This window comes from Hemicordylus capensis, chromosome 2 (genome assembly GCF_027244095.1).
Source record: "Hemicordylus capensis ecotype Gifberg chromosome 2, rHemCap1.1.pri, whole genome shotgun sequence".
NCBI lineage: Eukaryota > Metazoa > Chordata > Lepidosauria > Squamata > Cordylidae > Hemicordylus > Hemicordylus capensis.
In genome coordinates this window covers 196,704,295-196,731,329 of record NC_069658.1, presented here as the reverse complement: position 1 = coordinate 196,731,329, position 27,035 = coordinate 196,704,295, and the positions used below count along the sequence as shown (strand labels likewise).

General features: G+C 46.4%; 1 protein-coding gene and 1 long non-coding RNA gene across 8 annotated transcripts in view; one reads left to right on the top strand and one right to left on the bottom strand.

The window, feature by feature from the left end:
• GLI1 (GLI family zinc finger 1) overlaps positions 1-27,035 on the bottom strand; it is a 165,090-nt gene that overhangs the window by 6,251 nt on the left and 131,804 nt on the right. For all 7 annotated transcript variants that reach the window (XR_008315947.1, XR_008315949.1, XR_008315948.1 and 4 more), the window contains 10 exons: positions 20,723-20,915; positions 19,946-20,044; positions 18,206-18,401; positions 16,794-16,959; positions 16,360-16,467; positions 15,467-15,607; positions 14,205-14,354; positions 5,173-5,337; positions 4,720-4,950; positions 1,742-2,015 (listed from right to left, as the gene is read on the bottom strand). Coding sequence is in view for 3 of the 7 variants with exons in the window: in XM_053295088.1 (XP_053151063.1) it covers positions 1,742-2,015; positions 4,720-4,950; positions 5,173-5,337; positions 14,205-14,354; positions 15,467-15,607; positions 16,360-16,467; positions 16,794-16,959; positions 18,206-18,401; positions 19,946-20,044; positions 20,723-20,819 (1,627 nt within the window). In the remaining 4 variants the exon portion in view is untranslated. The remainder of the gene's footprint in view (positions 1-1,741; positions 2,016-4,719; positions 4,951-5,172; positions 5,338-14,204; positions 14,355-15,466; positions 15,608-16,359; positions 16,468-16,793; positions 16,960-18,205; positions 18,402-19,945; positions 20,045-20,722; positions 20,916-27,035) is intronic.
• On the top strand, positions 8,425-14,788 carry LOC128344614 (uncharacterized). The gene is made up of 3 exons (XR_008315953.1): positions 8,425-8,553; positions 9,699-9,890; positions 12,992-14,788. It is a non-coding gene; the product is annotated as an uncharacterized LOC128344614 (long non-coding RNA).

Sequence of the window (27,035 nt, the reverse complement as noted above, 5' to 3'; positions counted from 1 at the left end):
CACCACTGGTCGCTGCCTCAACCTGAGACACCAGGGAGAGGTTGGGTCCAAAAGTGCTCCCAGACTGCGTACCTATTCTTTCCGGGGAAGTGTGACCCCCATCTAGAACAGCCAGAACAAAATTGTCTCCTGAATTCCAACCCCACACAGTAAGTACTTCCATCTTATTTGGACTCAGTCTCAGTTGGTTATCCCCCATCCAGCCCATCACTGCTTCCAGGTTATGCCTTCTCCAGATGATGCTGATATGGAGAAATAGATTTGGGTGTCATCAGCATACTGATAAAGCCCTGGGTATTTAAGAGAATGTCTTCACCATGAGCCCCATCTCCTAGTGAGATTATCAGGAGAGGTTCATCTGCAGTTGCCACCAGCTTGTCTGGTGCTACACAGGGACAGGCCTTCTCTGTCGCTGCCCCAAGACCCTGGAACGCACTCCCTGCTAAAATAAAGTCCTCCCCATCTCTGACAACTTTTTAAAAGTCCTTAAAGACACATTTTTCCACCCAAGCTTTTTAACCAGACTTGTAGCTTTAAATTGTTTTAAGGTCTTAATTTCTGTTTTAATTGGTTTTATGTTGCTGTAAACTGCCCAGAGACAGAAGCCTGGGGTGGTGTGCAATGTTACCTCTAACAGGGAATCCCAGATGTTGTTGTCTACAACTCCTATAATCCCCAGCCAAAGGCCATTGCAGCTGCGGATCCTTGGAATTTTAGTGAATGTCTGGCTTTTGGGAGGAGGAACTCTCCAAAGCAAACTGTCTGCTCTTTTGCAGTGAATTTTAGGCACGGGCGTTGCCTCAGAGTTGAAGAATGAAGGAAGTTTATTCACTCCCCTCCTCCCACTATGAGTGGGAGCTGAAAGCCTGAGCTCCTCTCCGGGAGACCGTCAGGCCCACAAACCCCGTCCCAACTGATCTGCTTATCCACAGCAGCCTCTGCCTTAAATAAAGCCCTGCATCTCGGACACTCTTCCCTGCTTTCGGCCAACTCCATCTTCCCTGGCCAGGCACGTGTCCTGGATACCCAATCCCTGGCCTCCAAAGGGAGCTCATTCCCCAACTCCACCCCCTGCCTTATCATTCTTCCACCTGCTTGCAGCTGTGGAGCTGCTATCCTGGCTATTCCCTCTCCACCAATCTGCTGCCTCTTGGGCGACACGTGCCCATCCCCCAGCAGCTGTTGCACGTCTCTCCAAATCCTCTCTGGCTTCTGAGAGGTAATCTGGAGAGGCGTCTGGAGCCCCTGGCTTCTCTCGGCACTCTACCGGCTGGCTGGGCACACCTCCTCGTCTCAGGGAGGAGGGGAGGAAACCCTGACAGTGAACATCTGGGAATCCCCATTAGAGGGAACACTGGTGGGGTGTACAAATATAATGTATGAATTAATGAAATAAAATGGCCCATTCCGCCTCCCTTTAACCACGAGACCAAGACCAACAGTATCGGCAAGGTTTTTGTTTTCCTCCTTACTCCACAGAGGAGCATCCTTCAAGCAACCCTCATTCCACCTCGGATAGCAGTAACAGGTTTGTAGTTCTCGGTGGCCTATGTGATGAGGAACATTACTCAAAGCAGTCCCATTGAAATTAAAAATAGGCAAGACCTAACTTGCCCTTTTAATTTCAATGGGGCGATTTTGAGCACTTTCCCTCATCACACTAGCCATTGCCTCTTGTCTGCGGGAAACTATTCTGATCCCCCTCAGGCTTCTGAGATGTCACCAAGTCTCGCTCACGCACCTGCTCCAGGGATAGAAGGCAGTTTGAGGCCCTTCCCTGAGAGGGGCTTGCGCAGTTGCTTGAGCTTGTCGATGCGCAGGTTCTCCAGTTTGCGCAGGGCTGACAGTCCAGAGGTGCCCATGGGCTCCGAAGGCTCCTCCAGGGCCGACAAGTCCTCCAAGCTGCCCCCTGCATTTGCGTTCATCTCCACGCCGCTGTCGTTGTTGTTTGCGCTGCCCAAGGGAGAGCGCTCACTGCTGCAGGACGACTGGCCCCCGGGGCTGGGCTGAGGTTTCTGGTGGTGGTGACAGAAGCACAGCCACATCATATAGAGAAAGTGTTCATGGCGACGACTCAGGGTTGTTTCCCATGTTTTCCCTCAACCTCCTTCTTAAGATGTGCATTGGGAAGGAACCCAAAAATGTGTGAAAGGTTTTTTTTAATAGGACGGATGGCTTTCACTGCTTTAATCAGTTTTTGTTGATTAATACGTGGGGGCCAATTTTAATTGGTAAGGAAAGGTTTTTAATAGTGGGGCAACAAATCAAGACAGGCAGTTTTCAGACTTCCTGCACTGAGGGAATCCTTTCCACATCAACTCGCCCTCCTAGGAATTCCTTGCCTGTCCACCCAGGGCTGCCCAGAGGATTTATGGGGCCTGGTACAGGTGTGATGTTGGGGCCCCTCTAAAAGGACTCATGTATGAAACAAAGTGGGGGGGCCATATGTGAGAATTCTTGTATGGATGGTTCAGGGGTGAGAATTCTCACACATAGCTCCGCCTTGCTCAGTTTATCGCGGTCGCGTTGCAATCTACATTTAATAAATGATCCCCTCTTTTTAAAAAATGGAAACTTTAAACAAAATACTGAGAATTCTGTTGAACAATGAGGCAGGGCTGGGGCATTAATGGTATGTATAGGAGCTCAGGTGAGGGAGTGGGGCTTACTTGGTAGGGTCCTGGGGCAAAATGCCCCAGTTGCCGCCTCCCGCTCAGCCATGTGTCCACTACAGACATCATTGCATTGCGGAGAATTTCGATGTATACCAGGAATACATTTGCACTACAGACATAGATTAACAGTCACTGTGTGTGTAAACCACCTAGAGATTTTTATTAAGCAGTATGTAAATGTAATAAATAATAATAAATAATCTTTTCCTCAGGGAACCTTAGTAGTGTGACACGAAGAGTAGGGATTTCCAATAAAGAATTCTCAGTGCCAGCACGGGCCCACCTGCTAGATGAACTAGTCAGTCGTCTAGGCCGCCAAGTGGGCAGGGGCACAGAAGGCTTGGGTCATGTGCAACCCAGGGCCGGCCTACCCCCTTCACCCCTGCAGGTGGGCGTGCCTTGTGGGCGGGTAGGCACTTTCCGTTGCCCGCCCTCCTTCCTTCCTTGCTGCAGCTTCCACTTCCACTTGGTGCTTTCAAGGCAAGTTATAATGATATTGCTGCACCACACAGCAACGTTATTATAACCTGCCACGAAAACACCGGCCGGTGGTGGTGAGGAGGGTGGATGGGCAACGTTATTTCCCCTTAAGGGAAGCGCTTCACTGTTTCTGATCTTCTCACTGAAGAGCAATCCTGATAAGTTCTGAGGAACCCTAGGTAGGATAGTAGTCAATGCCCTGAGGGCCACAGAGGTGCCCACTGAGAAGGTCTAAGGAGATTGGGCAAAACGTAAAGGCACCACATGGTCTCTGCTGGCTCCTGAGTCTTAACTGGACTTCTTATTGCCCCCAGTTAAAAGAAGCAGATGCCAAATTTGTATGCAGGAGGTCCTCTTTATTCTTGGGAGTTCCGTTCCTGCCATATTAGCGTGGATATGGAAACCATGAATAAAGAAGCCTTTAAAAAAGGTTTTTTTTAAAAGCCGGAAGGGAACAGAAATGGGTAGGAAAGCATAGGACCTCCTTTTGTAGGTCTCCAGGAATGCCGCTCCCCCAATCACCCTATTTTTCGTTTAATTATTTTTTTAAGATCCCCCAAATGGCTCCTCGCTTCCAAATTGTGGCTGGAAATGACACCAGAAGTCATTTCTGGCCACTCAGGAACCACTGATAGCTGAAAAATGCCTATATATCCCTGCCGTGGAAAAAGAAACTGAGTTTCTAAGACCCATCCACAGATACACGGAACCATGATCTGTGAAACGGCGGATAACTAGGGTCTCCTATATCTACCTCCAGAGAAATATGACATCTGTCCTATGCCTTGGCTGGTCAGCACAAATCATCTGGGCAGAGGAGCCTGGGATGCCCGCCCTCTCAGTTCATGTCCCTCACTCCCTCTGCTTCTGATTGGTTGGCTAGCTGTCCAAGGCCACCCCAGATCCTGAAGCTGCTCCTGAGTACAACCCCACCCTGCAATTTAAAGCCACTGCGCTCTGCCATCTTCTCGGGGACTGGGTTAAAATGCTGCATTCTACATGCCGTGTACCAGTTTCTGAACAAATACCGTGCAGCTGTGTAATACTAGCTGCCTCAATTCCTAACCACTTTTCTCTGGGCCCGCTTATCTTCATCTTTGATTGTACACTAAAGAATGGATTGCACACACAGGACGTTTCCCACACACTTTTGGCTGATTCACAATCTTTTCACAATGCATCATTGCATTGTTTATATTATCAGACTTGAATCCTGGGGCGGAAGATAAGGTGGCCCTTAATGAACCCACCAGGTACCAGCCCCTGACTCCCTCAATTTTAGCCAAATCATAGCCCCCTTGAAGCCTACCCAAAACAGAAGCTAGAGTGACCAGTGCAAAAAGTAAGAGGGCAGGCCTGCTCTGCCCTCCCCCCATAATTCGAGCACTGCACGGGTTTGGAAAAGGCTGCATGGGAAGTGGCCCTCAGCGGACATAAATTCAAGATATTCTATCCCCACAAGCCAACATCAATGCCCCTCCTCCTCACCCCCCCCCTGCCACATCCATGATGCCCCAAGCAGGGGGATTCACTTTCCTTTCCTCTCCATCCTTGTCCTGCTTACCAAGTTAGACTCGGGCACCATGAGCTTGGCCTCTTCTTTCCTGCCCTCACTATCTCTCTCTTGCTTCATGTCACTGTGGAGAGCCAGTGTCCGGTTGCTGGGCACGGTGTCCCCACGGTGTTTCTTGGTGACATGGGCATCTGGTCCGTGCACGGTCTTGACGTGCTTGCGCAATGAACTGGGGTCTGTGTAGCGCTTGGTGCAGCCAGGGATCTTGCAGACGTAGGGTTTCTGCCAGAACAGAAGCAGATCATGAGCCCTGGAGGTAGTTTCAGAGCACAGAGGCTACCCTGCCTCACTTCACCTCAGGAAACAGCTGCTTCTAGTGGGACACTGAGTCACATCATGGTGTGTGTCTCTCTGTGTGTGAGGGATATCTATTCTTGAAGTGAGCAGGGCATTGGGCTATATCATGTCCCAGGATCAGGGCTTACCTCAGTAAGTTGGCCATACCTCATTGGAATGTGTCCGGTTTTGGTGCTTGGCCCGGTCTGAGGCATTGGAGAAGGCCTTATTGCAGCCCTCGTGCTCACAAACATAGGGCTTCTCACCCGTGTGGGAGCGCAAGTGGGTCTTGAGGTTCTCCAGTCGTGAGTAGGCCTTATTGCAGCCTTCAAACTGTAGGACAGCAAGGGAGCGGCAAGTTACATGGCAGAAGAGCAACCCTCCTCCAGGCTTTCACCCTCTCACCAGCCCAAGTGTGTGGCTTTCTATACATCTATGCCTTCCCATGGGACATCCAGCTCTGCTTATTCACAGCCAAAATGACAGAATTCCTGCACCTCTAACAGTTGTGTAGAAGAGAGGATTTAGCAATCCTGTTTGGAAGGGGAATTTCAGCATGTGCAATGTTGAGAACTTCAGGAGTTCTCTTGCAGCTAAAGCTGGGCAGGTGGCTAGGAGAGACGGGGCATTTTCAGTCACCCCATGCTATGGAATCCCCCTTGCAAGGGAGGCGCACCTGACGCCATTACGGTTTACCTTTTGCTACATGGCTCCTTTGTTGCCTTAGTTAGGTTTGCCAGGTCCAGATGGTGAAAAAAGTCAATATCAATCACCAAAAAGTGGAAATAGAGGACGCTTTTCATTTTTTAAAAAAAGAGTCTCCACTCTGCATAAAATTTTCTGATTTTTATTGGTATTATATATGCATATTTTGATTTTAAAAATGGGTAATTTGAGAATAAATATAGCTCACCACTGTGAAGCTGATGGCTAGGTGAGCTGTATGTCTGCTCAGTCTGCTGTCTAGAAACAGAGTTCCCAAGGCCCCTGCTTCTTAACTGTAAATTCATCTCCTGGTTAGGTTTACCACACACACAGTCCTCTGTCCTCCCCCCACCTGCCACCGCCACGTCCCCAAAGGGCTCACAATCTAAAAAGAAACGCAAGGTAATCCCAGCATCAGCCACTGGAAGGATGCTGTGCTGGGGTTGGATATGGCTTGTTGCTCTCCCCATGATAAATAGAAGAGATTCACCACTTTAAAAGATGCCCTTTCTTCACTGAGCAGGGTTAACTGCTATCTGAGTAAAGCTAGCTAGCTAGCTGATAACTTCTCACTTCCACCACCACTGCCACCCCATGAAAGAAGCAAGCTGCAGCTGCCGGACCCGCCACCTCTCCATGCTCCTGCATCATGTGGCTCTGCAACAAGAAGATGCTCAGGTTGCATCACGCTTCAGGTTGCATCATGCTTCAGGTTGCATCACGTGGCTCTGCAACAAGAAGATGCTCCCCTGTCCCCAAAAGGCTCACAATCTAAAAAGAAATGCAAGGTAACACCAGCTTCATCCATTGAAGGAATGCTGTGCTGGGGTTGGGTAGGGCCAGTTTCTCTCCCCATGATAAAGGGAAGAGATCCACTTCTTTAAAAAGTGCCTTTTAGCAGGGGTAACTGCTAACTGAGCAAAGTTAGCTAACCAACTTCTATCTTCTCCCTGCTACCACCCCATGAAGGAAGCAAGCTGCAGCTGCCGGTCCCGCCACCTCTCCATGCTCCTGCATCACGTGGCTCTGCAACCTGCCACTGAAGCAGAACCTCCCCTCTGGCTTCCTCACTGGAGGGATGGTCAGCAGGAAGGGGAAGGAGGAGACAGAGGAAGAGGAGCTGCTCATGAGAGCAAAGTGTTCCTTGAGCAAACAAAATGTTCCAGCTGCTCCCCAGAACTTTGGACACCGCAACATGCAAAAAAGGTTGTTTGGTCTCCCAAATAGTCTCTGTTTTTCCCAATTCAAGGAAGTCATTTGGTCCTCAAAATAGTTGCATGTCCTCTATATAGTCCCCAGTTGGCAACCCAAGCCCTAGTTCTTCTGGGGATTAAGCAACCTTATTGCTGACATGTTCTGCTGCTGGTGGTTTCTGTAGACTTGATTTTTTAAAAAATGTATTCATTTGGGGGGATTCTGTATTTTCATTACAGGTTGATATTGGTTTCAGTCCATCATTAATAGCTGCCTTGAATTTCCTCCAGGTAGGAAAGGCAGAATATAAATATCTGAATAAATGAACAAACTATTCTACACAACCAGAAAAACAGGTTGCTTATTTGTAATGGGTGATCCTTGAGTGATCTGGGAGTATTCACACAACTGGGTAATGCACATGCACAGCAGCCACCATCAGAAGACTTTCAAAGCTCCGCACAACGTTCTTGCTCCACCCCATACTCATGCACATCCACTAGGAGTGGCAGTTAGAGCATCATTGGATTCAGTTCCTGGATGACAGCCGCAGAACAAGTGATTATCCTCTGTTGAACTAGAAAAAAGTAAGTGAGGGAATATCAGAGGATATAATACATTCACTGTTACTTTTCTCCCTGAAGCAGGGATGTTGGGTGGATCATGTGAATACTCCTGGATCACTCAAGGATAATCAGTTACAGGTAAGCAACCTGTTTATCCCTGATGTGATCCCGGTTATATTCACACAACTGGGTGATTAGTAAGCTTCCTGTATTGGTGGTGGGCACAGCTTCTAGCTTACCTTACATCTCCCATTATTGCAAAATTACTATGCCTCTACCAAATGACGCTTCTGATGTAGACCTCAGGTCTAAGACATAATGTCTAATGAAGGGATGATCAGAAGACCAAGTTGCTGCTCTGAGAATATCTTCTATGAACATCCCAATAAATTAGCTGTCGAAGAGCCTACTGCACATGTAGAATGTGCTTTAATGTCCATTGGTGGCTCTATTCCTTGACACTTGTATGTCTCTCTATCCATCTGGACAGTCTCTGACTAGTTATCTTTCCCCTCCTCTTATTCGCTCTGTAGGAGACAAATAGGTTGTCTTTCCTAAAGGCCTTCACCTAAGCAGAAGTCTAAAGCTCTCCTGACATTTAAGGTGTGTAGTTTAAGTTCTATAGCAGTCTGAGGATTGTGGAAGAATGAGGGTAGAATTATATCTTGATTGATATGAAAGCTTGTATTGATCTTTGGCAAGAGGTTTATGTCCGTCTGTAGAACCACTTTCTCCTTATTGAAGCGTATGTGTGGGATATCAGCTCTTAAAGCCTGTAATTCGCTCACTCTCCTAGCTGTGGTCAATGCAATCAAAAATGCTGTCTTTAGAGACAGGAATTTCAGTGATGGCGTTGCTAATGGTTCAAATGGACAGTCAGACCTGCCAGAACTACTGAGAGACTCAATTGACAAATTGGCCTCTTTATTGATGGGTATAAATTTTCTAATCCCTTCAGAAAACCTTTTGCACAGTGGATCTGAAAATACAGTGCTGGACTCTGCACCTATATGGGAGCTTGAGATTACGGCTAAGTGAACTTTTATTGAGGAATTTGACAATCTACTCTATTTTAAACTGGAAGGTAGGTCAATATTACCAATGCACTGGTTGATCTGGAGGACTTGTTTCCTTGCATAGGTCTCAAACTGTTTCCATTTGGCTGCATACGTTTTTCTTGTTGAGGGTTTCTTTTCATTGAATAGAATTCTCTCTTGAAATTCTGCACTTGCAGGTTCCCCACAATTCTCCATGCTGTAAGTTTCAGTATATTCACTTCTAGATGTAGAGCCTTGCCTTCCTCCACAGACATGACTATGTGCAGAGGTCGTGTTCACATTCTGCCCCATGAGATCTGCAATAGTGTTGGGTACCACATTTTGGCATGATCAAGATGCAATCTGTGTTGTGGCACACTGAGGCGGGTCTCACGATCCATGAGACCCACTTTTTTAGAAACTGCAGGGAGAGCGGGCTAAGCCTGCTCTCCCCACAGACGAGCAGGCAGGGAGCCCTGGGCGGCTGGATCGGCTGCCCACACGGTTGCCGGCTCCATGACAGAGCCGGCGGGGGGTGGGGGAGTGGGGGCTGCGCGGCTCCTGCAAGCCCCAGTATGCCCTGCGCAAGCGCGCAGGGCATACTGGGGAGACCCCCAGCTGGGGGTCTACTCATGAGTAGGTGTGGCACGAAGGCGCGCCGCTGCTACTCACGATTGTAAAAAGCAGGTTTGCAGAGCACTCACTCTGCAAACCTGCTTTTTACCAGGGGTTCCAGAGCGGGTTAGCCGCTCCAGAACCACCGGGCTCTGTATGATCCCCATCGCTCGTTGAGGTCATCTGGAGGGGTCCATCTCCAGTAACCACCAGTACGTCTGGTGGTGACTCGGAACCAGGTCTTTTCTGTAGCTGTTCCTGGCAGATATCTGCAATTTAGGCTCTCTGTCAGCCTTTAAGAGAGCTCTAAAAACTTATTTGTTTGGCCTGGCCCTTCCAAGGCTTGTAAAGTGTTGTTGTGTTAAAAAAGTATTTTAATTGGTTTTAAATGGTTTTAATTGTTTTTGAATTGCTTTTATATTGTTTGTAGCACTGTGCTTTGAATTGTGTGTTTTTAGATCTTTTTAAAGTTGTACACCGTCCAGAGCCTCTGGGTGGGGCAGTTTATAAATGTAATAAATAATAAATAATAATTAATAATAATTGTCCACCTGAACTGTTTCCCCCTGTACCATAGGTCTGAATGCCTTGAGCACCAGGAAAGAAGCCAGAAGTTCCAAAATGTTTATATGAAGCCTTAAAAAACAAAAAACAAAAACCACCCTTCCCATCCATTTCCCACTCACTTGATGGACTTGGCAATGTGCTCTACAGCCTCTTTGCGAGGCATCTGAGGTCATGACAATTTCCAGAAACCTGGGTTGAAAAGGTATGCCTGTGGTCAAGTTCATGTTGTTTTTCCACCACAAGAGGGAATGTTTCACATGGTCAAATTGTGTGATTGGTTCCCTGTTTGAAAATCAAATACTTTAAAAAACCAGTGCTTCAGGGGGCACATTCTCAGCTTTGCGGATTGCATTGCTGCCGTGCAAGACGCCATCAATCCTAGCAAAATCTGGACTTGTCTGGACGCTCATTGTGGATTCTGGAGGGCCAAGTCTACTTTGACATATTATCTTTGAGCTTTTGTCTGCTGGCAGGAAGGCTTTCCGTTTATCTGCATCTAGAATTGAACCTATGAATAGTATGGTTCTTGTGGATTCCATCTTAGACTTTTTGTTGTTGATTTTCATACCCAAATCGTTCAGTAGCATCAGCATACCTTGCAAGTCCTGTTGTAGCTGTAGCTGTGCCATTAGTAACCAGTTGTTCAGTAATAGGAACATATATCATCTCCGTAGGTAGGCAACTATGACAGCCATACATTTGGAGAAAACTCTCAGGGTCATAGATATGCTGAAGGGCAGCACCTTGTACTGGTATACATCATTCCCTACAGTGAATCTGAGGTATTTCCTGTGATCTGGGCATATCCTTATGTGTGAGCATGTATCTTTCAAGTCTGTAGCTGCAAACCACCAGTCCCCTGTTAAAAGGGGCAGTATGGCTTGTATTGATACCATCCTGAATTTTGTCATTTGGATAAAGTCGTTCAAAGCCCTCAGGTCTAGTATTGGTTGGATACCCCCTATCCTTTTTTGGTATCTGAAAATAGCTGGAATAGAACTCCCCTGTTTGTTGATTTGGATGGAACTATTTCGATGGCATCTTTCTCTAAGAGTGTTGCCATTTCCTCTAACAGAGCTGGGTATATTTGATACCCTGAAAAATTGGCCTTGTGTGGAAATTTATAGCATAGCCTTTCTTGACAACTGAAAGTACCCACTTGTCCAATGTTATTTGCTCCCACATTGGATAGTGGTCTGCTAGGAGTGGAATCTGAGATGCGGGTACCTGTGATGGATGAGGCAAGGCATCAAAGGCCTTGTTTAGCTCCATTGCCTTGTTTCTGGCGGGAAGCACCTTGTTTTGTTCTTTGCACATAGCTACTACTCTGTGATCTTCCTGACTTCCTGTATTCTCTTTTATCCTGTTCCTTGTAAAGTAAAGGTAAAGTGTGCCATCGAGTCAGTGTCGACTTCTGGCGACCACAGAGCACTGTGGTTTTTCTTTGGTAGAATACAGGAGGGGTTTACCATGGCCATCTCCTGCGCAGTATGAGATTATGCCTTCCAGCATCTTCCTACATTGCTGCTGCCCGATATAGGTGTTTCCCATAGTCTGGGAAACATACCAGCGGGGGATTCAAACTGGCAACTTCTTGCTTGCTAGGCAAGTTATTTCCCCTCGGATTCAGCCTCGGAGTCTTGGGAAACCACTTCTTCACCTTCTGACTCTGAGCTTCCATCATCAGCCCATTCCTCTTCTAGATCTCTAGAGAGTCCATGCATTGAGGAGGTAGAAACTAACATGACAGTAGCTGTCATCTGTGTTCTCGTAGCCGTTGCCAACTCTGTTTCTGCTAGTGGGGTTGTTCCCCCTACATCCATTGCCATCTGTGGTGGAGTTCTTGGCCTTGGTTCAGGCTGTTCAACTGGGTCAGCACTTGTTGAGGAGGTGATGGTATGTGTCACCACATGAGATGGTATTCTCCTGAACTCCAGTGGGGGTGTGTGTGTGTGTGGAAATAATGGACGCTTTCATCTGGTGGCTCTTCTGTATATTTCATGAGCTCAATGAAGTTTATATCTCTTGTTTTGTGAAAAGTAATAATGAGTACACGTACGAATTGATGAATAGGTTACATATAGGTTTTTATATGAAAATTCCTGATGTCCTCTAGGTAGAATGCCATATTTAGTAGCACAAGACACTTGCCAAGCTGTAGGTTTTGTGAGACGACGTATATATTGATGCACTTTCCACTGTTCCTGCTTCCAGTCATACAACTTCCATTGGTCATCTCTTAAGGAAGACATGCTGTGCAGGGAACATTGAAGATGCCTTTGGGATCTCCATCACCTCTTCCTCATACTCCAAGTCTCCTCCAAAGGACAATGAAGGGAATTGTGTATACTCCCTCCTTGATGTCAAGGGGAGGGCCAATAAAGTATACTGATGTGGCCGTTCCAGTCAGATGGAAATGTCTTTCCTTCTCACCAAAGTCTTTAATGTCAGTAGTCCTGACTGAGTGGTTACTGTAGACAAAGCTTCAGGTTTCGGAATCAATGTAGGAATGATAAATGTTGTGGTCAATGTCAAATCCTTTGTTGATGCTATGTTTGTAGTCGATGCTGATGGTAAGGTCATAGTCAATGCCTATGGTAAGGTCGCAGATGATGTCAATGTTGATGCCAAAGTTACAGTAGAAATTGATGGAATTTTTTGATTGGACATCAAGACTGATGGAGCTGCTGATGTCAATGGAGCCTTTAAGGTCGAAGCAACATTAGTGTGCTTCGATATGGATGTTCTCTATGGTGATGCAGAGGACCAGTGTTTCTTTTTCTTTGTTTTCACTGAGACAATCCCCTCATGAGCTCTCTCTTTTGCCTTCTTTTTCATTTCTGTCAATGGTGCCTTCGGAGTGGACAGGAGTATTTTTGACATTGAAGTACTCACTGTCAAGACTGATTGTGCAGTCACCAGTAAAGCTTCCACAGTCAAACTAGGTGTTGATATTGATGTGAGGCGGGCACCTAAGTTTAAGTAGCGATTGAGGTGGAAGTCATAGACGCTGCCGTTGACACAAGGGACACAAAGCCAAATTATTCAAGGCGCCTTTCAGCCATAATTCCCGAGTTTTGTGGGTTTGCTGGGAAAATGACAGCTAGATTTGGCACACGTTAGTTTTACGTTCCTCCCAGAGAAACAACAGACAAAGCTCATGTTGGTCTTAGGTAGGCAATTTTGCCTTACATTTTTCACAGCATTTAAATGTTTTCTTTTCAGTCATGTACATCGAAATATGCTTCAGTAACAAAGTGGACAGTTAAAACAAACTCTTTTCTCTCTTTCTCTCTTATACAGATCCTTCATAGAAAAACTCTCAAGAACTGGAGCTGTCACTTCCCAATGCTGCTGTGGCAGCAGTTGGAAAGGAACCAAGTCCAATCATGCTCTAACCACCACACCTAATGGATGTGCACAAGCATGGTGTGGAGCAAGAGCATCATGTGAAGCTTTGAAAGTCTTCTGAAGGCGGCTTCTGCACATGTCAATACAACCGGGATCATGTTAAGAATCAAATATTTCAATGGAAGTTGGAAAATACAGGTCAGAGAGCTTGGCCATTAGGATCACCTTCTACAACAGGGTTGCCAAATTTTAGAAGGAATGAAACTCCTATATGCCTTTAATGATTACTTAGAAAAGAGAAGTGGCAATGTTTCTGTTATAGTCAGGAAGGAGCAAAGAGACAGTTTTTAAAAGTGGCGATTCTCTTATATTTAGCAGGGGGAGAGCAACTGGCCTTTTCCAACCCCAGCACAGCATCCCTCCAGTGGCTGTCACTGGTATCTTTCTTGTGTTTCTTTTTAGACAGTGATCCCTTTGGGGACAGGGGCCCATCTTCTTGATGCATTGTTTATTTTTCTATGTAAACCGCTTTGAGTACTTTGGTGGAAGAGCGGTATATAAATATTCATAGTAGTAGCAGTAGGCTAGTGTACACTCTGCACTACCCTCACTCTACCCCCAAATTCAAAGCCAAGATATACCAAATCCTGTTCCAATAAAAGTTGGATTCTGCAGTCTGCATAAAGCAAATGTGCAGATTTTTGCTTTTGCACAACGGATCCTGCTTCTGTAGTCCTGAGCAGGAACAAAAACAGAGCAAGGGCACTGAGTAGCTCCACCCCCCACCACCCACCTTCAGGTCACTGGAAAACGTGTTCAACTCTTCCTCTGGCACTGCCAGAGGAATTTCACTAGTCATGACCCACACACTTCCAGGCCGCTCTGCAAAGTCCAGGGCGTGCCCTTGAAACCCTGAGCAGGGCAACCCTCAGCCCACGATCAGTAAAGAGAACACACAGCAAAAGATGCCCATCGTGCTGGGCATGCCCACTGCATGTGGCGGGCTTCTCCTGTGGCTACTAGATGCCAAATGGTGGTTCTGTGAGCAAGCTGTGAGCAAGAGTGAACCCTTAGAAGTGAAGGGCCACTGCAGGACATGGATGCACTTGTGCCTCTCTCATACCATCCCAGCCATCTTGCTTGGCTCCCGGTCCGTCCTACTTACGGTGCACTTGTGGGGCTTCTCTCCTGTGTGGCGTCTCATGTGGACAACCAGCATGTACTGCGCCTTGAAGGGCCGTTGCTCCCGTGAGCAGTCGTGCCAGTGGCAAACAAACTCCTTCTTTTCCCCATGGATGTGTTCATTGTTAATGTGCTGCATTGTCAAGTGAGAGAAGCAACAAAGAGACAGGAAGTCAGTGGAAGCAGCCATTTGCGGGTGAGTTCCCCAGATACTTTAACAGAAGAGTTCATACATAAGAGGGGAAACATTTGTTCACCCTATCCACTAATGGCAAGACCAGATACGATGGGGTTACGTCATGGTTAGCAACCGATTAAAGGCTATCTATTTATTAAAATAACTGTTTGGCTTTTAAATTACTACATTTAAAATCCATTTAAATTGTGTGAGAGGTTGTGTGGTGTAGCAGTTAGTGCTGGATTTGGACAAAGGTGGTCTGGGTTCAAATCCCTATTTGTCCTTAAAGTTCCTTGGGTGGGTAAGTCACCAGCCCCACTGCCTAGCCCATTTCGCAGAGATGTTGTGTAGAGAAAATAAGGTGATTCTACATACACTTTCAAGGAACTGTGGGATACAAATATAAGTGAAAAGATACATTTGTATATTCCAGTGCTTCAATTAAGGCACCTTTCTAAGCAGATTCTTTGGGCAATTTCAGACTATCTGCTAGTTTTGGAAACCGATCATGAATACAAAAAACAAATCTAATATATTTCCTTTTTCTAGGAAATAATGGGAACTGTAGACCTGTGAGGGATGCTAAGGATTCTAACAGATAAACTCTTAGTGCCTTTAGTATACTACAGCTCAGAAGCCAGGACAGTGAAACTAGTATCAAGTCCTGTAAGTATTCTGGTGCCAAATGAACTGACTCTTCCTCTGAATTCAGCCTGTGAGGCCATGAGGGAGAGTTCAGATGTTGGGCAAGACTAAATCCCGCATCATTGTCCAGGCTTCTAGGGCAAACCATGGAGAGGACACTTTGTCCTTGCTCTCATCTAGAAGAATGCTGCAAATTCATTATCCTCCGAAGACAAGACAGCTAACATAACTCATTGTTATTATTTATGATTTAGATTCTTATCCTGCCTTCTCCCAAAAACATTACAAAAGTTAAGCAGGTGTCTCTCTGGAGTGTTATTTGGTGCAGCACGTCCTGTCTCAGGGCAGGGGGTTTGACAAGCCAACCTTCCCCATCAGCTCTGAGATTCCTCCAGTTCCCAACACATTGCCCCATCACTCACGTGCACCAGCTGCTCCTGGGTGTCAAACTCTTTGGAGCACCCTTCCCAGTGGCAATTGGTCTCATACACAGCCTCAGCCTCCACCTTCCCATCTTCTTTCTCCAGTTCATCCCGGGGATCTAGCATGCCTAGCAAGGGATCCTGGGATGGAGGTAAGATATGAAGCATCTTCAGACATTCTCTGGGAGAATTCACCAGTGATTCAGCCCACTTTCTCACCACCTTCTCCCAGCACAGTTTACAGGAAGAGAAAGAGACAATTGTCTGTGCTCCACACAGGACTTCCTGGACCAATGTGAGAAAAGAGTTTGCCTGATGATCAAATATAACTCTTGGCACCCCACAGAGGATCTGATTCTGGCTGGCTGTCCTGGTTAAATGTGGTTTAACCATAGCAATTTGACCAGGACTGCCTGGAAAATCTGCATTTTCACAACCAGCTCTGCAATCCTGGTTAACTCTTTAAACAGGATTGCCATGATTGTGAGAATGCAGTCAGTGTTGCAAATCTTAAGGGCAGTAGTGATGTGGTATTGAAAATCACTACAAACATAGCCACTCACTTAACCCCAGTCTTCATTCATTCACCTGCTCAGACAAAAAGGGTCCTATAAGCTTTCTGAAATAAGCTCCTGCTTGTGCTCTATTGAATCTCCAGAGGAAGAGAATCTGACCAAAAGGGAGCCACTACTGAGAACCTTTCTCTCCATACTCCTGGCCGCTGAATGTGCCATACAGTGTATTGCCTCTGTTTAACATGTATTATGAGAACTTCCCCTCTCTCTCCCTCCCCCCACCCGAATAAACTGCTCCAGTCCTTGATGCTGGACTATGGATTTGAAAAGCGTGTGCATTTGTGTTGGCGTGAGCACATTGCTATGGCCTGGTGTTACCTGCGTCCCCGTAGAGGCTGGGCTGGAAATGTCACCCTCCGAGCACTCCTCCAGGCACTTGGTGCTCAGGGCATCCAGAGGGCTGCCCAGGCTGGGCTCTGACTTCAGCTGTGGGAAAGAGACGGCGAGAGCTCCAGGTGATGGCGCCCTCTCCAACTAGAGCCCCATATACCCAAAGGAGGCCCTTCTCCCTCGGGCTCTGCAGCCACCCATCTTCCTCCCCAACACTAATTGGACACATCATTCTAAAGGCCTATCAAGACTTCTAAAAGACACTTCTAAAAAAACCCGTTTCTTTTGAGGTTTGGTTTGGTTGCTGTGGTTCTCGTTGCTCTGCACAGCAGGTCTGGTATGGTGTCGGGAGCATTCGGTATCCATTTGCTTCAGAACAATATGCTGAGCAGGGCAGGGTGGTGGATTTGGCGATCACTTACCTGGCAGTGCTTCAGCATCCCACGGGGTGGTGGCATATGGTGCATCATGCCTGGCCGACTGGGCATGTGCTCGTGGGACCCACAGGGAACCATAGCTGGGTTGTGGCCAAATGACATTCCCTGAGATTTCTGGTGGTCCATGGAGCTCTGGAACCCAAGGGAAGGGCTGAAGAGGATGACAGAAGAAAGCATAAGGCAGGATTGTATAATGACCGGTATGTGAATGTGCGTGTGCATCTCTGTGCGTGATTCCTCAGGAGTGCAGAAAAAGAGCAGAATGAGTTGTCAGTCGCAGGACTCCGCTTCCTGAGCATATCCTTTGGGCCCAGTGAAGTTGGATCACAGAGGGTGCCTTCTCATCAACTAGTTCCGCCGGCTAGATTCTTTGCACAGCAACTGCTGTTTGCACCAGATCCCGTGTGGAGTCATTGAATACTGTTCCACTTTCAGGTTAATTGTGGGGGAAACATATGATTGGTGTTGTTATTGCTTATTAGTAGTAGTATATGTTCCTCTTTCAAGAGGAATACCGTATTTTATGGACTATAAGACTCACTTTTTTCCTCGAAAAATATCTGTCAAAATTCAGGAGCGTCTTATATGTTTTAACAGTTTAATATGTTAAAACTCTGAAAAACTGGATTAAAATTAAGGTGCGTCTTATAGTCTGTAGCGTCTTATAGTCCGTAAAATACGGTAAGTCTTTCCCCACGGTGTTTGCATAGGTATTGTATGGGACTGATGCTGATGGGAAAGGTTCCACCCTCCCACTTCAACAGAAGCCCTCCTTCACTGGCAGACCTCTTGCAGCCTTTGCAAATCTGCTGATAGGGGAGAGCACCACCTCCTTCCACCTATTCATCCTTTAGTGAGTGGATCAGATGGATTCCTAGTTATGTTGAAGTCAAGGCAGAGGCAGGAAGACCTGGGCTCACATCCCTGCTCAGTCATAAATCTCAGTGGGTTGGGCCAGTTGTTGTGTGGATAAATAGAGGGAAATTTCACATAGGCTGCCATAAGCTTTTAGGAGGAAAATTAGGATGTACATATAATAAAGAATGTGAAACAGTCTTTCCAGTTGCATCTCAACCAATCACATTACATTTCTGGAGCTGAAATCTAGCTCTCAATTCCTTAGCTCCCCTTAGGGCACAAATACACTTTAATTTGATTTAAATTGTAATTGAAACCAATGTCATATCGGTTTTACTCAATGTTTCCTCCAAAGAACCATCCATGGATATTACAGTTCCCAGGATCCCTTGTTTGGAAACCATAACAACTTTAAAGTTTCAAATCTGTTTAAACACATCATGTAAAAACTCAGGTGGTCCTCAGAGTTACCTGTGAGGAGGGAGTGGGTCCCGTAGAGGCCTTGCCTTCGGCTAACCTGTCCAGAAAGGAATACCTACCTGACTGTACCAATGGAGAGGTGCCCATAGGAGCCATTGGCAGAGGCACAGCGAGAATTTATGTAGGCCACTAAGGAATTGGGAGAAGTGCGGATAACAGTCTGGAGGTCAATGCTGGCATCTGAGAGTGGGGAGATGGACAGTGCCCGCTTCTTTGTCAGCTTGGCTGTGTTTCGGGGTGTAGAAAAGCGTGCGCCTGGAGGGGGAAAGGAAGAGATTATTGTGTCTGGGAGGCGGGATCTAGTATGAAGGCAACTCCTGGGACAGGACACCTCTCATGGACCAGGACCTATCGCCACACCAGGTGGGGTCAGACAGTGAGAGCTCTGAGGACAAGGCTCCTGGTCCCCAAGAGCTACCTGCACAACCTGGCCCTGAGGCTCGCCTCTGGGAACCGTCCATATCCCCAGCCCTATCTGGTGAGAGCTCTGAGGACAGAAGAGCCACCACCCGCACCTCGCCCTGAGGACACACCATTGCCCCCATCCACTGATTCAGAGGAGGACTCCGACCCTCCTCCAGAGACTGAAGAACTGCCCCAGCTCCACAGGAGTCTACAATTAAGAAATAGGGCTCAGCCCTTTAACTTTCCATTGTCTCTGGGGGTGTGGGCAGAGCCTAGGATTCTACCCAGCAGCAGGGCTATAGAAGAACTCAGACTGCAGTAAAGGAGCTGCTGAAGCAGCACTGTTGCAAAGGCTCCCTGTCTGTTCTACCTAGCTTGTCTTGATTCCTCCTGGTTCCTGCTCTTTGGCTTCCCCTGACTGTGCCCTTTGCTTGCTCCTGTGAACTTCTGGTGTGGACATCTGGCTTCTTATCCTTGACTTCCCCTGACTATGCTCTTTGCTTGCTCCCAAGAACCAACGTGGATTGACTCCCGGCCTTTGACCACCTGCTCTGTTGACAATGCCTGACGTCTCCTCCTAAGTGGTTCCTCGGACTGCTGACCTTCGCCCTGCCCAGGACATAATAACACCTCCTCCTAGGACAGGGGTTCCCAATCTTGGGTCTCTCCATGTTGGACTCCTACTCCCACTATCTGCAGCCCCCCCCACTTCCCAGATCATAAGGAGAAGTCCTGAGAAGTGTCCAGTAATGGGGGTGTCAAACTAGTGGGGCAGCTCCACATCAAAGGGCTCTGGTCAGAGGTGCACCTAAGTAATTTTGGAGCCTGGACCTAAAGGCCTTTGGAGGCCCCACTCGCCTGCAAATTAAGCATCATCATTCTCCACCGGGTGACCACACCACCCAGGACAGACTAAAAGAGGATTTGGAGGGCCCCAGGGGCCATGGAGGACTTGGACTTTGGCCCCGAATTCCAGGGGTAAGAGCGCCTCTGGCTCTGGTACCTGTATAAAGATGCCTTGCAGATGGCTGCTTGGTGCCTTTTGTTGCTTGTTCAAGGCATCCTAAAGCAATATGAACACCAAAAGGCTTCAACATGACAATGTCAGACAAATCTCTATTATCTATGGCTGTGATCCAAAGAGAAGACATGTCCTGGAGCTTGCACTGGAGTTTTTACCATGGTGGCTCTGAAAAACAAGCCACTTATAAAACTTCTTAGCATTTGCTTGCCTCTTCAGCAATGGGAGTGACTATGGTGAAAGTAGTAATGAAAACTCCAGCTGTGTGCAAAGTTTCTCTCCACTTGGCTTTGTAGCCCATACTAATTTAATTTTCCTCCTATACTTCCACCCCCAGCCTCATTTCATCTGGCTCTAACCCCTCTAGACTCACCATCAATGTGAGAAGGTTGTTCTGCTCCAGCTGCCATCCCATAGGTATGGTGATTGCCCATCACGTTGGCCTGGTGATAATATGGCAAGTCACTGATTCCTGGAAGACAATGGTGCAAGCCATTAGCAACCGAAGGGCTTTGTCATAGGGATCCCACCACAATCCAATGATATTTCAGCTCAAGGTTCATTCAAAATGGCCCTGCAACATGGATGGGGATGGAAAGATCGATGGGTGGAGTAGATGGACAAAAAGAAACATGCCATTCTAGGGATGATCATTATTAGAACTTAAGGAGAGCTCTGTTGGATTGGACCAATGTACAGTATATCTAGCCCAGCATTCTCTTTCTAGGAATGGCCAAATGGACACCTCTGGAAGCTGAGAAGTGGGGCGTGAAATAATGTCCTTTCCCCACTATTTATCCACAGCATCTGATATGCAAAGGTATACTGACTCCTCTGAAACAGGGGTTGCTAACCTTGGGTCCACAGATGATGTTAAACCACAGTTCCCACCATCCCCAACCACCATGGCCAAAGGTGACCCATGATGATGCAAGGTTGGGAAAACCTGCTCTGAAAGATAAATGGGTTCCATGGCAGATATGCAGGAGTCCCTCAACAAACAAAGTGGTATGGAAAGTGTTCTCAGATGTTTGCAAAGCTCTCTTGTACAGAAATGGATGTGTAGGCAAACAGGTGGTCTGGACGAAGAGATGAGCAAGTGGATGATCCTCTTCCTCATTTGTGGCCTGGCTGCTGCAGCGAGACTAACCTTCCACCATGGGGTTGGGTTGGCCCTGTCCATGGAGAGGCCGAAGGTAACAGTGATCCACATAGCTGCTGACTGGTGGGTTCATTGGGTTGAACATGGTCGGTCAGAGGCTGGTTGCAGTCAAGGGCACATCTGCTTTTTGGAGGGTAAGGTGGGCTAGGAGAAAGCACTGTTTCTGCTAAAGGATCCAGATCTGCAATAAACAGAATGTGGCTATGTGATTAAACCAGAGAGACCTGTTCTTACCTTATTCCAAATGTATTTAAGCACTCCGGTTTGCATCACGGACTTTAATGCACATCTTCCATGACTACTTCCAGTAACAGTAACTCATGCCGCTTTGAGTTTATTTTAATGAAAAGCAGCATAGAAATCAAACAATAAATAAAGAAATGCCCTTAAATGACTCAGATTTCAGTAGGAAGGGCTTTCGGTATGGCAGGGGGCCAGATTCAAAGGCCGATTGTTGGATATCTTCAAGATTAAGTAGTTTAAAAAACAGTGAATTTTAAAAATATTTGTAGTGGTTATTTATTATTGCATTCCTCATAATAACTGGAGTAATGCTATCAACACAGAGCAAACAGTTTCAGTACAAGCCCTCCTATATGAGCAAAAAGACTCGTGCCTTCATCATGCATAGGCCCACTTATCTCAATCCTCTACACACTTATCTGGGAGTAAGGCTCACTGAACATAGTGGGGCTTACTCCCAAGTAAACCTGCAGAGGATTGCACTACACATTGCTTGTAAAATAGTTGCTGCATTTGCAAAAATGAATTTTTGCAAAAGGGTGGTCAGCAAATACAAATAATCCTTAGGTATAATGTGGTCTATAGCAAACAGGGAGCGATTGACCCCCACAAGGCCACCCTAAATGGAATCTATCTACAGCAGTGTTCTTTTCATTCATTCATTCATTCATTCATTCATTCATTCATTCATTCGATTTATATACCGCCCTTCCAAAAGTCGCTCAGGGCAGTTTACAACAGAATAAAAACAATTAAAACCAGTTAACAATTAAAATCAAAACTATAAAAAACAGAATAAAACCAATTAAACATTCAAACAGTTAAAAACCCTGGAAAACCAGGGCAAACATTTAAAACAATTTAAAACAGTTTACAACAATTTAAAAACCCTAGAAGGCCAGGCCAAATTGATAGGTTTTAAGGGATCTCCTGAAAGACAATAATGAACTCAAATTGCGGATTTCTGCCGGGAGTGCATTCCATAGCCCAGGAGCAGCTACAGAGAAGGCCCACTTCTGAGTCACCACCAGACCAACCGGTGGCAACTGGAGACGGACCTCCTCAGATGACCGAAATTCAAAACAAGGCATTGGAAATATAGACGGCACTCTGCTGTCAGCGTAGGGACTGTAGTGTCACAACACAGGATGTGTGGAAGGACACTTCAGAGATACGTTGTGACCCCGTTGCAGGGTGTAATCTGGACTGCACCCGTCAGTTGGTGGCAACCAAGCCACTGTACAAATGATTGCATTCCATGCGGTGTTTCTGAACCGCCAGTAATGCCACCTGGATTCCAGCAGAGGGAGCCAGGACAAAAGCATTGAATGGTGCCAGGCTCATCATGTTAAAGCAGTGCCTGCCTGTATGGATGATTGTTTTATCTTCTCCTGGAGGGCAAACAGCAGTCTCTGGTGAGCAATTTTGATCAGGAAAGTGTTGTGTCATGTATGTGTGGATGGGGGGTTAAACGTCTCCCACTCCTGCTGCTCCCAAAAGGTTGGCAGCCACTTGCAGATGCATTTCAGTTTTTTGGTGTGTGTTTTTTAATGTCATGACTCATCAAGGATCTTGATGCTTAACCATAATTGGGTGGATTAGCAATCATGGATCCCCTGCAGAACATACAGTTTGGCCTCTACAGTCTAGGATATACTGTGGTGCTTTGAAAATATTATTTATTGTCTAACAAGTTTCTTTTCTAAAATAATATTACAGATCTTAACAGAAACACGTTGCCCGCTATCTCATGCACACTTACACTAAAGTAAGACCCATTGAATACCGTGGGGCTTACTTCTAAGTAAAAATACATAGTCTTGTGTTGTATGCCTACAACTGAAGGGAGAACAAAAGGCAAGGGAAAGCAAAGGAGAGGGGCATAGAAAGAATTGGGGGGAGTTAAGCAAGTGTGGGAGGAGAGGGAGGAAAAAGAGGATCCATGTTTTTAACAGTTGTTAAGTAAGTTAACTTGGTATGTTGTACAGCATGTCCTGGCTGTGAGTTCCACTGTACCTCAGTGTTTAACTTTTGAGAAGAAATACATACATGTGTTTGGGAATGGGATTTCCCCTCTTTATCCCAAGGTTCCTTTCTCTAGCTTTGCTGAGTAGCAAATTGCACCGCAGAGCATCCGACTGCATGATACTGCTCTGGTGTCATTGAATAATCATGCTTTTCTCACAGTGCCTCAGAGCAGTTTGTAATAAATAAGTACCTCACAACTTCCTCCGTAAATTATTATTTTGAAACTCTTTGTATTACTCAGTGTACCAGTTTATGGCCCAACCCAAAATGCATATTTATTCAGAAGTAAGTTCTACTTATGCCAATGGAATTCACTCCCAAGTGATGGCACTCAAGATTGTAGCCTTAGCGTATTTCTTGTTTTCGTGCTTTCTGCTGTCAGCTTCCTTCGTTGCCATTAGAGTTGCCTCTAGAGAATCCACCTTGGACAATTTCATTTGAATATCATCAGATGGTTTATGAGGAATCACAAAAGCCAGAGGAATTTAATGACGATACCTTGATGCTCCCAAAGAAGGCCAATACCCTTTGGCAGTGGATGGAGGGCATCACCCACAGGGCACTGGCCACTTAAGGAGTTCTGTGGGCTGGCTGGGAAGATGGCCAGAGTCAGACCTGCTGCTAAAACCTCTGGCAGGTAAACAGAGCCAACCTGATATCTCCCCCTTCTTTGGACATCAGGGCCTTGTAGCAACTGCGACGGAGATCTTCTGGCTAGTTTGGAGCATGGGCAGAGCTTCGAGGGGCTGATGTCACACCCACACCCAGCAATATTTTCCTCTTTGCAATATTAACTTCTAGGGAAGGGCTGTTTCTGCTGTGGCCTCTGGTAGAGTAAACAGTAGCAGCAGGAACACCCAAACTGGCTGGTGAAAAGACACAGGACCACCACTGCCTCTGTCAGCCATTGCAAGCCAGCTGCCCCAGGGCCCAGTAACTGAAGGCAAGGAGGAGACTGGTATGGTGGGGACTAGTGGTGTGCATGGAACCAGTGCCTACTGGTCCAAAGGTAGGGGGGATCTCTTTAAGGACAGGGGAGGATGCTCTTACCCCTCCTGCCATATCTTCCCTGCCGGCGCTGCCTTTTAAAATGGTCCGGTGGGGCGGCAGGGTACCTCCTTGCTGCCCCGGTGCCTCCTCGGACCAGAAGTGACCGGAAGGACGTGCACATGCGCAGCATCAACTTCCAGTCACTTCCAGGCTGAGGAGGCACCGGAGTGCTAAAGAGATACACTGCTGCCCTGCTGGACCATTCCCCCTGCACCGGAGGGGGAAATGCAGCAGGAGGGGTAAGAGCAACCTCCTCCATCCTTAAAGAGATCCCACCCACCTTCGAACCGGCCGAACCACTGGTTTTTTGAACCAGTTTGGAACCAGTTCTTTGCATATCCCTAGTGGTGACCACCTGTCAGAACTTCAGCAAGCTGTCCTGATTGTGCTTCACTCCTCATAAGTCTGCAGAGCACCCATCTTAACCAAGGGTAGCTCTGTTCATAGCTGCCTACAGGAACCTCGCTATCAACTCTCAAACAGCAGCAAATGAAGCAGGCAACTACTGAAAGGAGAAACACAGGAAGGAGAGAAATTAAAATAATACATTGGCAGGAGACAAGGTAGAATTACAGCTACTTATAACAAAAAAGATTTTGTTTGCATGATTTATTGTAAGCCTCTTTGAATCTCTTTGAGAAAAGTGTGGTAACGAAGGTCTCAAGAAATAAATAATAAATGTTTGTCTAATATTTGCCTAAAATTTCCAAAAGATGCTAACTTTAGATATGCTTAAGAAGCAGAGTTACTAGCCCGCCCAGGGGAGAGCTTCTAGGAAATGCATCAAATAAACTGTGTATGAACCCCACAACAGTTGATTCTCATGTACAACAATTGGTGTGTGTGTGTGTGTGTGTGTGTGTGTGTGTGTGTGTGTGTGTGTATCCCCACATATATTGAACCGCTTACAATGAACCGCATTTGCCATTTTGTTGCCCATTCCCCCAGTTTGGAGAGATCCTTTTGGAGCTCCTCCCATTCTGCTTTGGATTTCTCTATCCTAAATAGATTAGTGTCATCTGCAAATATGGCCACCTTGAACCTCTGGATCATTTATGAACAAGTTAAAGAGCACTGGTCCCAGTACAGATCCCTGGGACCAGTTCTGATTCCCAGGGATCTGTACCCAATTCTTACTTCCCTCCAATGTGAGAACTGTCCATTTATTCCCACCCTCTGTTTCCTGACCTTCAACCAGTTACCAGTCCACAACTGAACTTGTCCCCTTATCCCATGACTGCTAAGTTTACTCAAGAGCTTTTAGTGGGAAACTCTGTCAAAAGCTTTTTGGAAGTCCAAGTATACGATGTTGACTGTATCACCTTTATCCAATTACCGTTGACACTCTCAAAGAACTCCAAAAGCATAATGTGGCAAGACTTGCCCTTGCAGAAGCCCTGCTGGTTCTCCTTCAGCAGGACCTGTTCTTCTATATGTTTTACAATTTTGTCCTTAAATATGCTTTCCATCAATTTACCTAGCACAGAAGTTAAGCTAACCGCTCTGTAGTTTCCATGACCACCCCCCCGATCCCTTTTTGAAAATCAGTTACATTAGCTACTTTCTAGTCCTCTGGGACCGAGCCTGATTGTAGGGACAAGTTACATATTTTTGCTAGATCAGCAATTTCACATTTGAGTTCCTTCAGAACTCTTGGGTGGATAACATCTGGCCCTGACAATTTGTTAATTTTTAGTTTTTCCAGACAGTTTAGAACATCCTCTCTTATCACCTCAAATTGGCCCAGTTATTTAGCCCCCAAGACTGAGAATCTCAGTTCCGGAGTGGGTATATGGTCAGTATCCTCTGCCATGAAGACAGATGCAAAGAACTCATTCAGCTTCTCTGCCATCTCCTTATCCTCCTTAATAATCTCTTTCACTTTTGTTGAAAGTCATTTGTTGGGGATGCTTTAGCTCTAGATTTTCTGCATCAAGCAGGTGGTTGGACTAGATGGCCCACAAGACCCCTCCAATTTTCTGATTCCCACTCCAGCTCATTGTGACCCTATATGTAGCTCCCCTTCTGTCTCCTTCTGCAACTCTCAATCTTGCACTGGACTGAGAGAATTGCATTGGCTTACTGTGAACTGTAGACTTGGATCTAACACGCAGACAACTCTAATCTGTTTCCCTGAATTTCCCCTCAAGCTGACTGCCTGCTTTGTCCACAGAGACAGGAAAAACAAACTGACACATAAGCTCACACCTCACACTTGTGGCTCTTTGCTGAAAGAGGGAGAAACCACATATGGGGACATGAGCCTCTGGTGGACATAGGAGGAGTACACTATTCTTATCTGCCCTTCCTATACCTTTATAGGTTCCCTGCCCCTTTTGCCTAGTGTTAGTTGCTGCCTCTACTGCCCCCACCAAGCCAGGTAGTATACACTTCTAGAGTTCCACTGATCTATAACTCCAGTGTTTTTTCCTGTCTCTAAGGACTTGGCTTTGCATTGGCCTATGATTTGTATGCTTTGGTCCCAACCCTATAAAGAATTGTGGATCTTTGGGGGAGATAGAGGCTGATCCTGCTCATATTTTCATACCTTCCTCCCAAAGGCTGGACACTGCAGCATAGAGCAGCTAGATGATATCTGCAAAGTCTTCTACCTATAAGCTATGATGTCCAGGTAGCAGTTGCTTGCACTGCTTGGTAAAGGCCAGGATTGTCATCTTATTACAGAAGTTCCTGTGTCTTTAACAGCTGCATGAACTGCAAGAAGTCAATTTGTGAAGTTTTTCCCAATATAGGTGGAGTGGTTGGAAAGGTTTCACCTGGTGACAGGCACCTCAGGAGACCAGGAGCACAGTTCCAATAGTTCCTGCTCATTGCAAAACTGTAAGCCAGCTGATCTGGGAGAAATAATGATCACAGTAGGACCCTGTAATTCCAGTTGGCAAAAACCTCTGAGGAGAGCCTGCCTAGATCAGGAAGTCAGGTGACAGTGTGGAAATCAAGTGACCAAACATGCTCAACT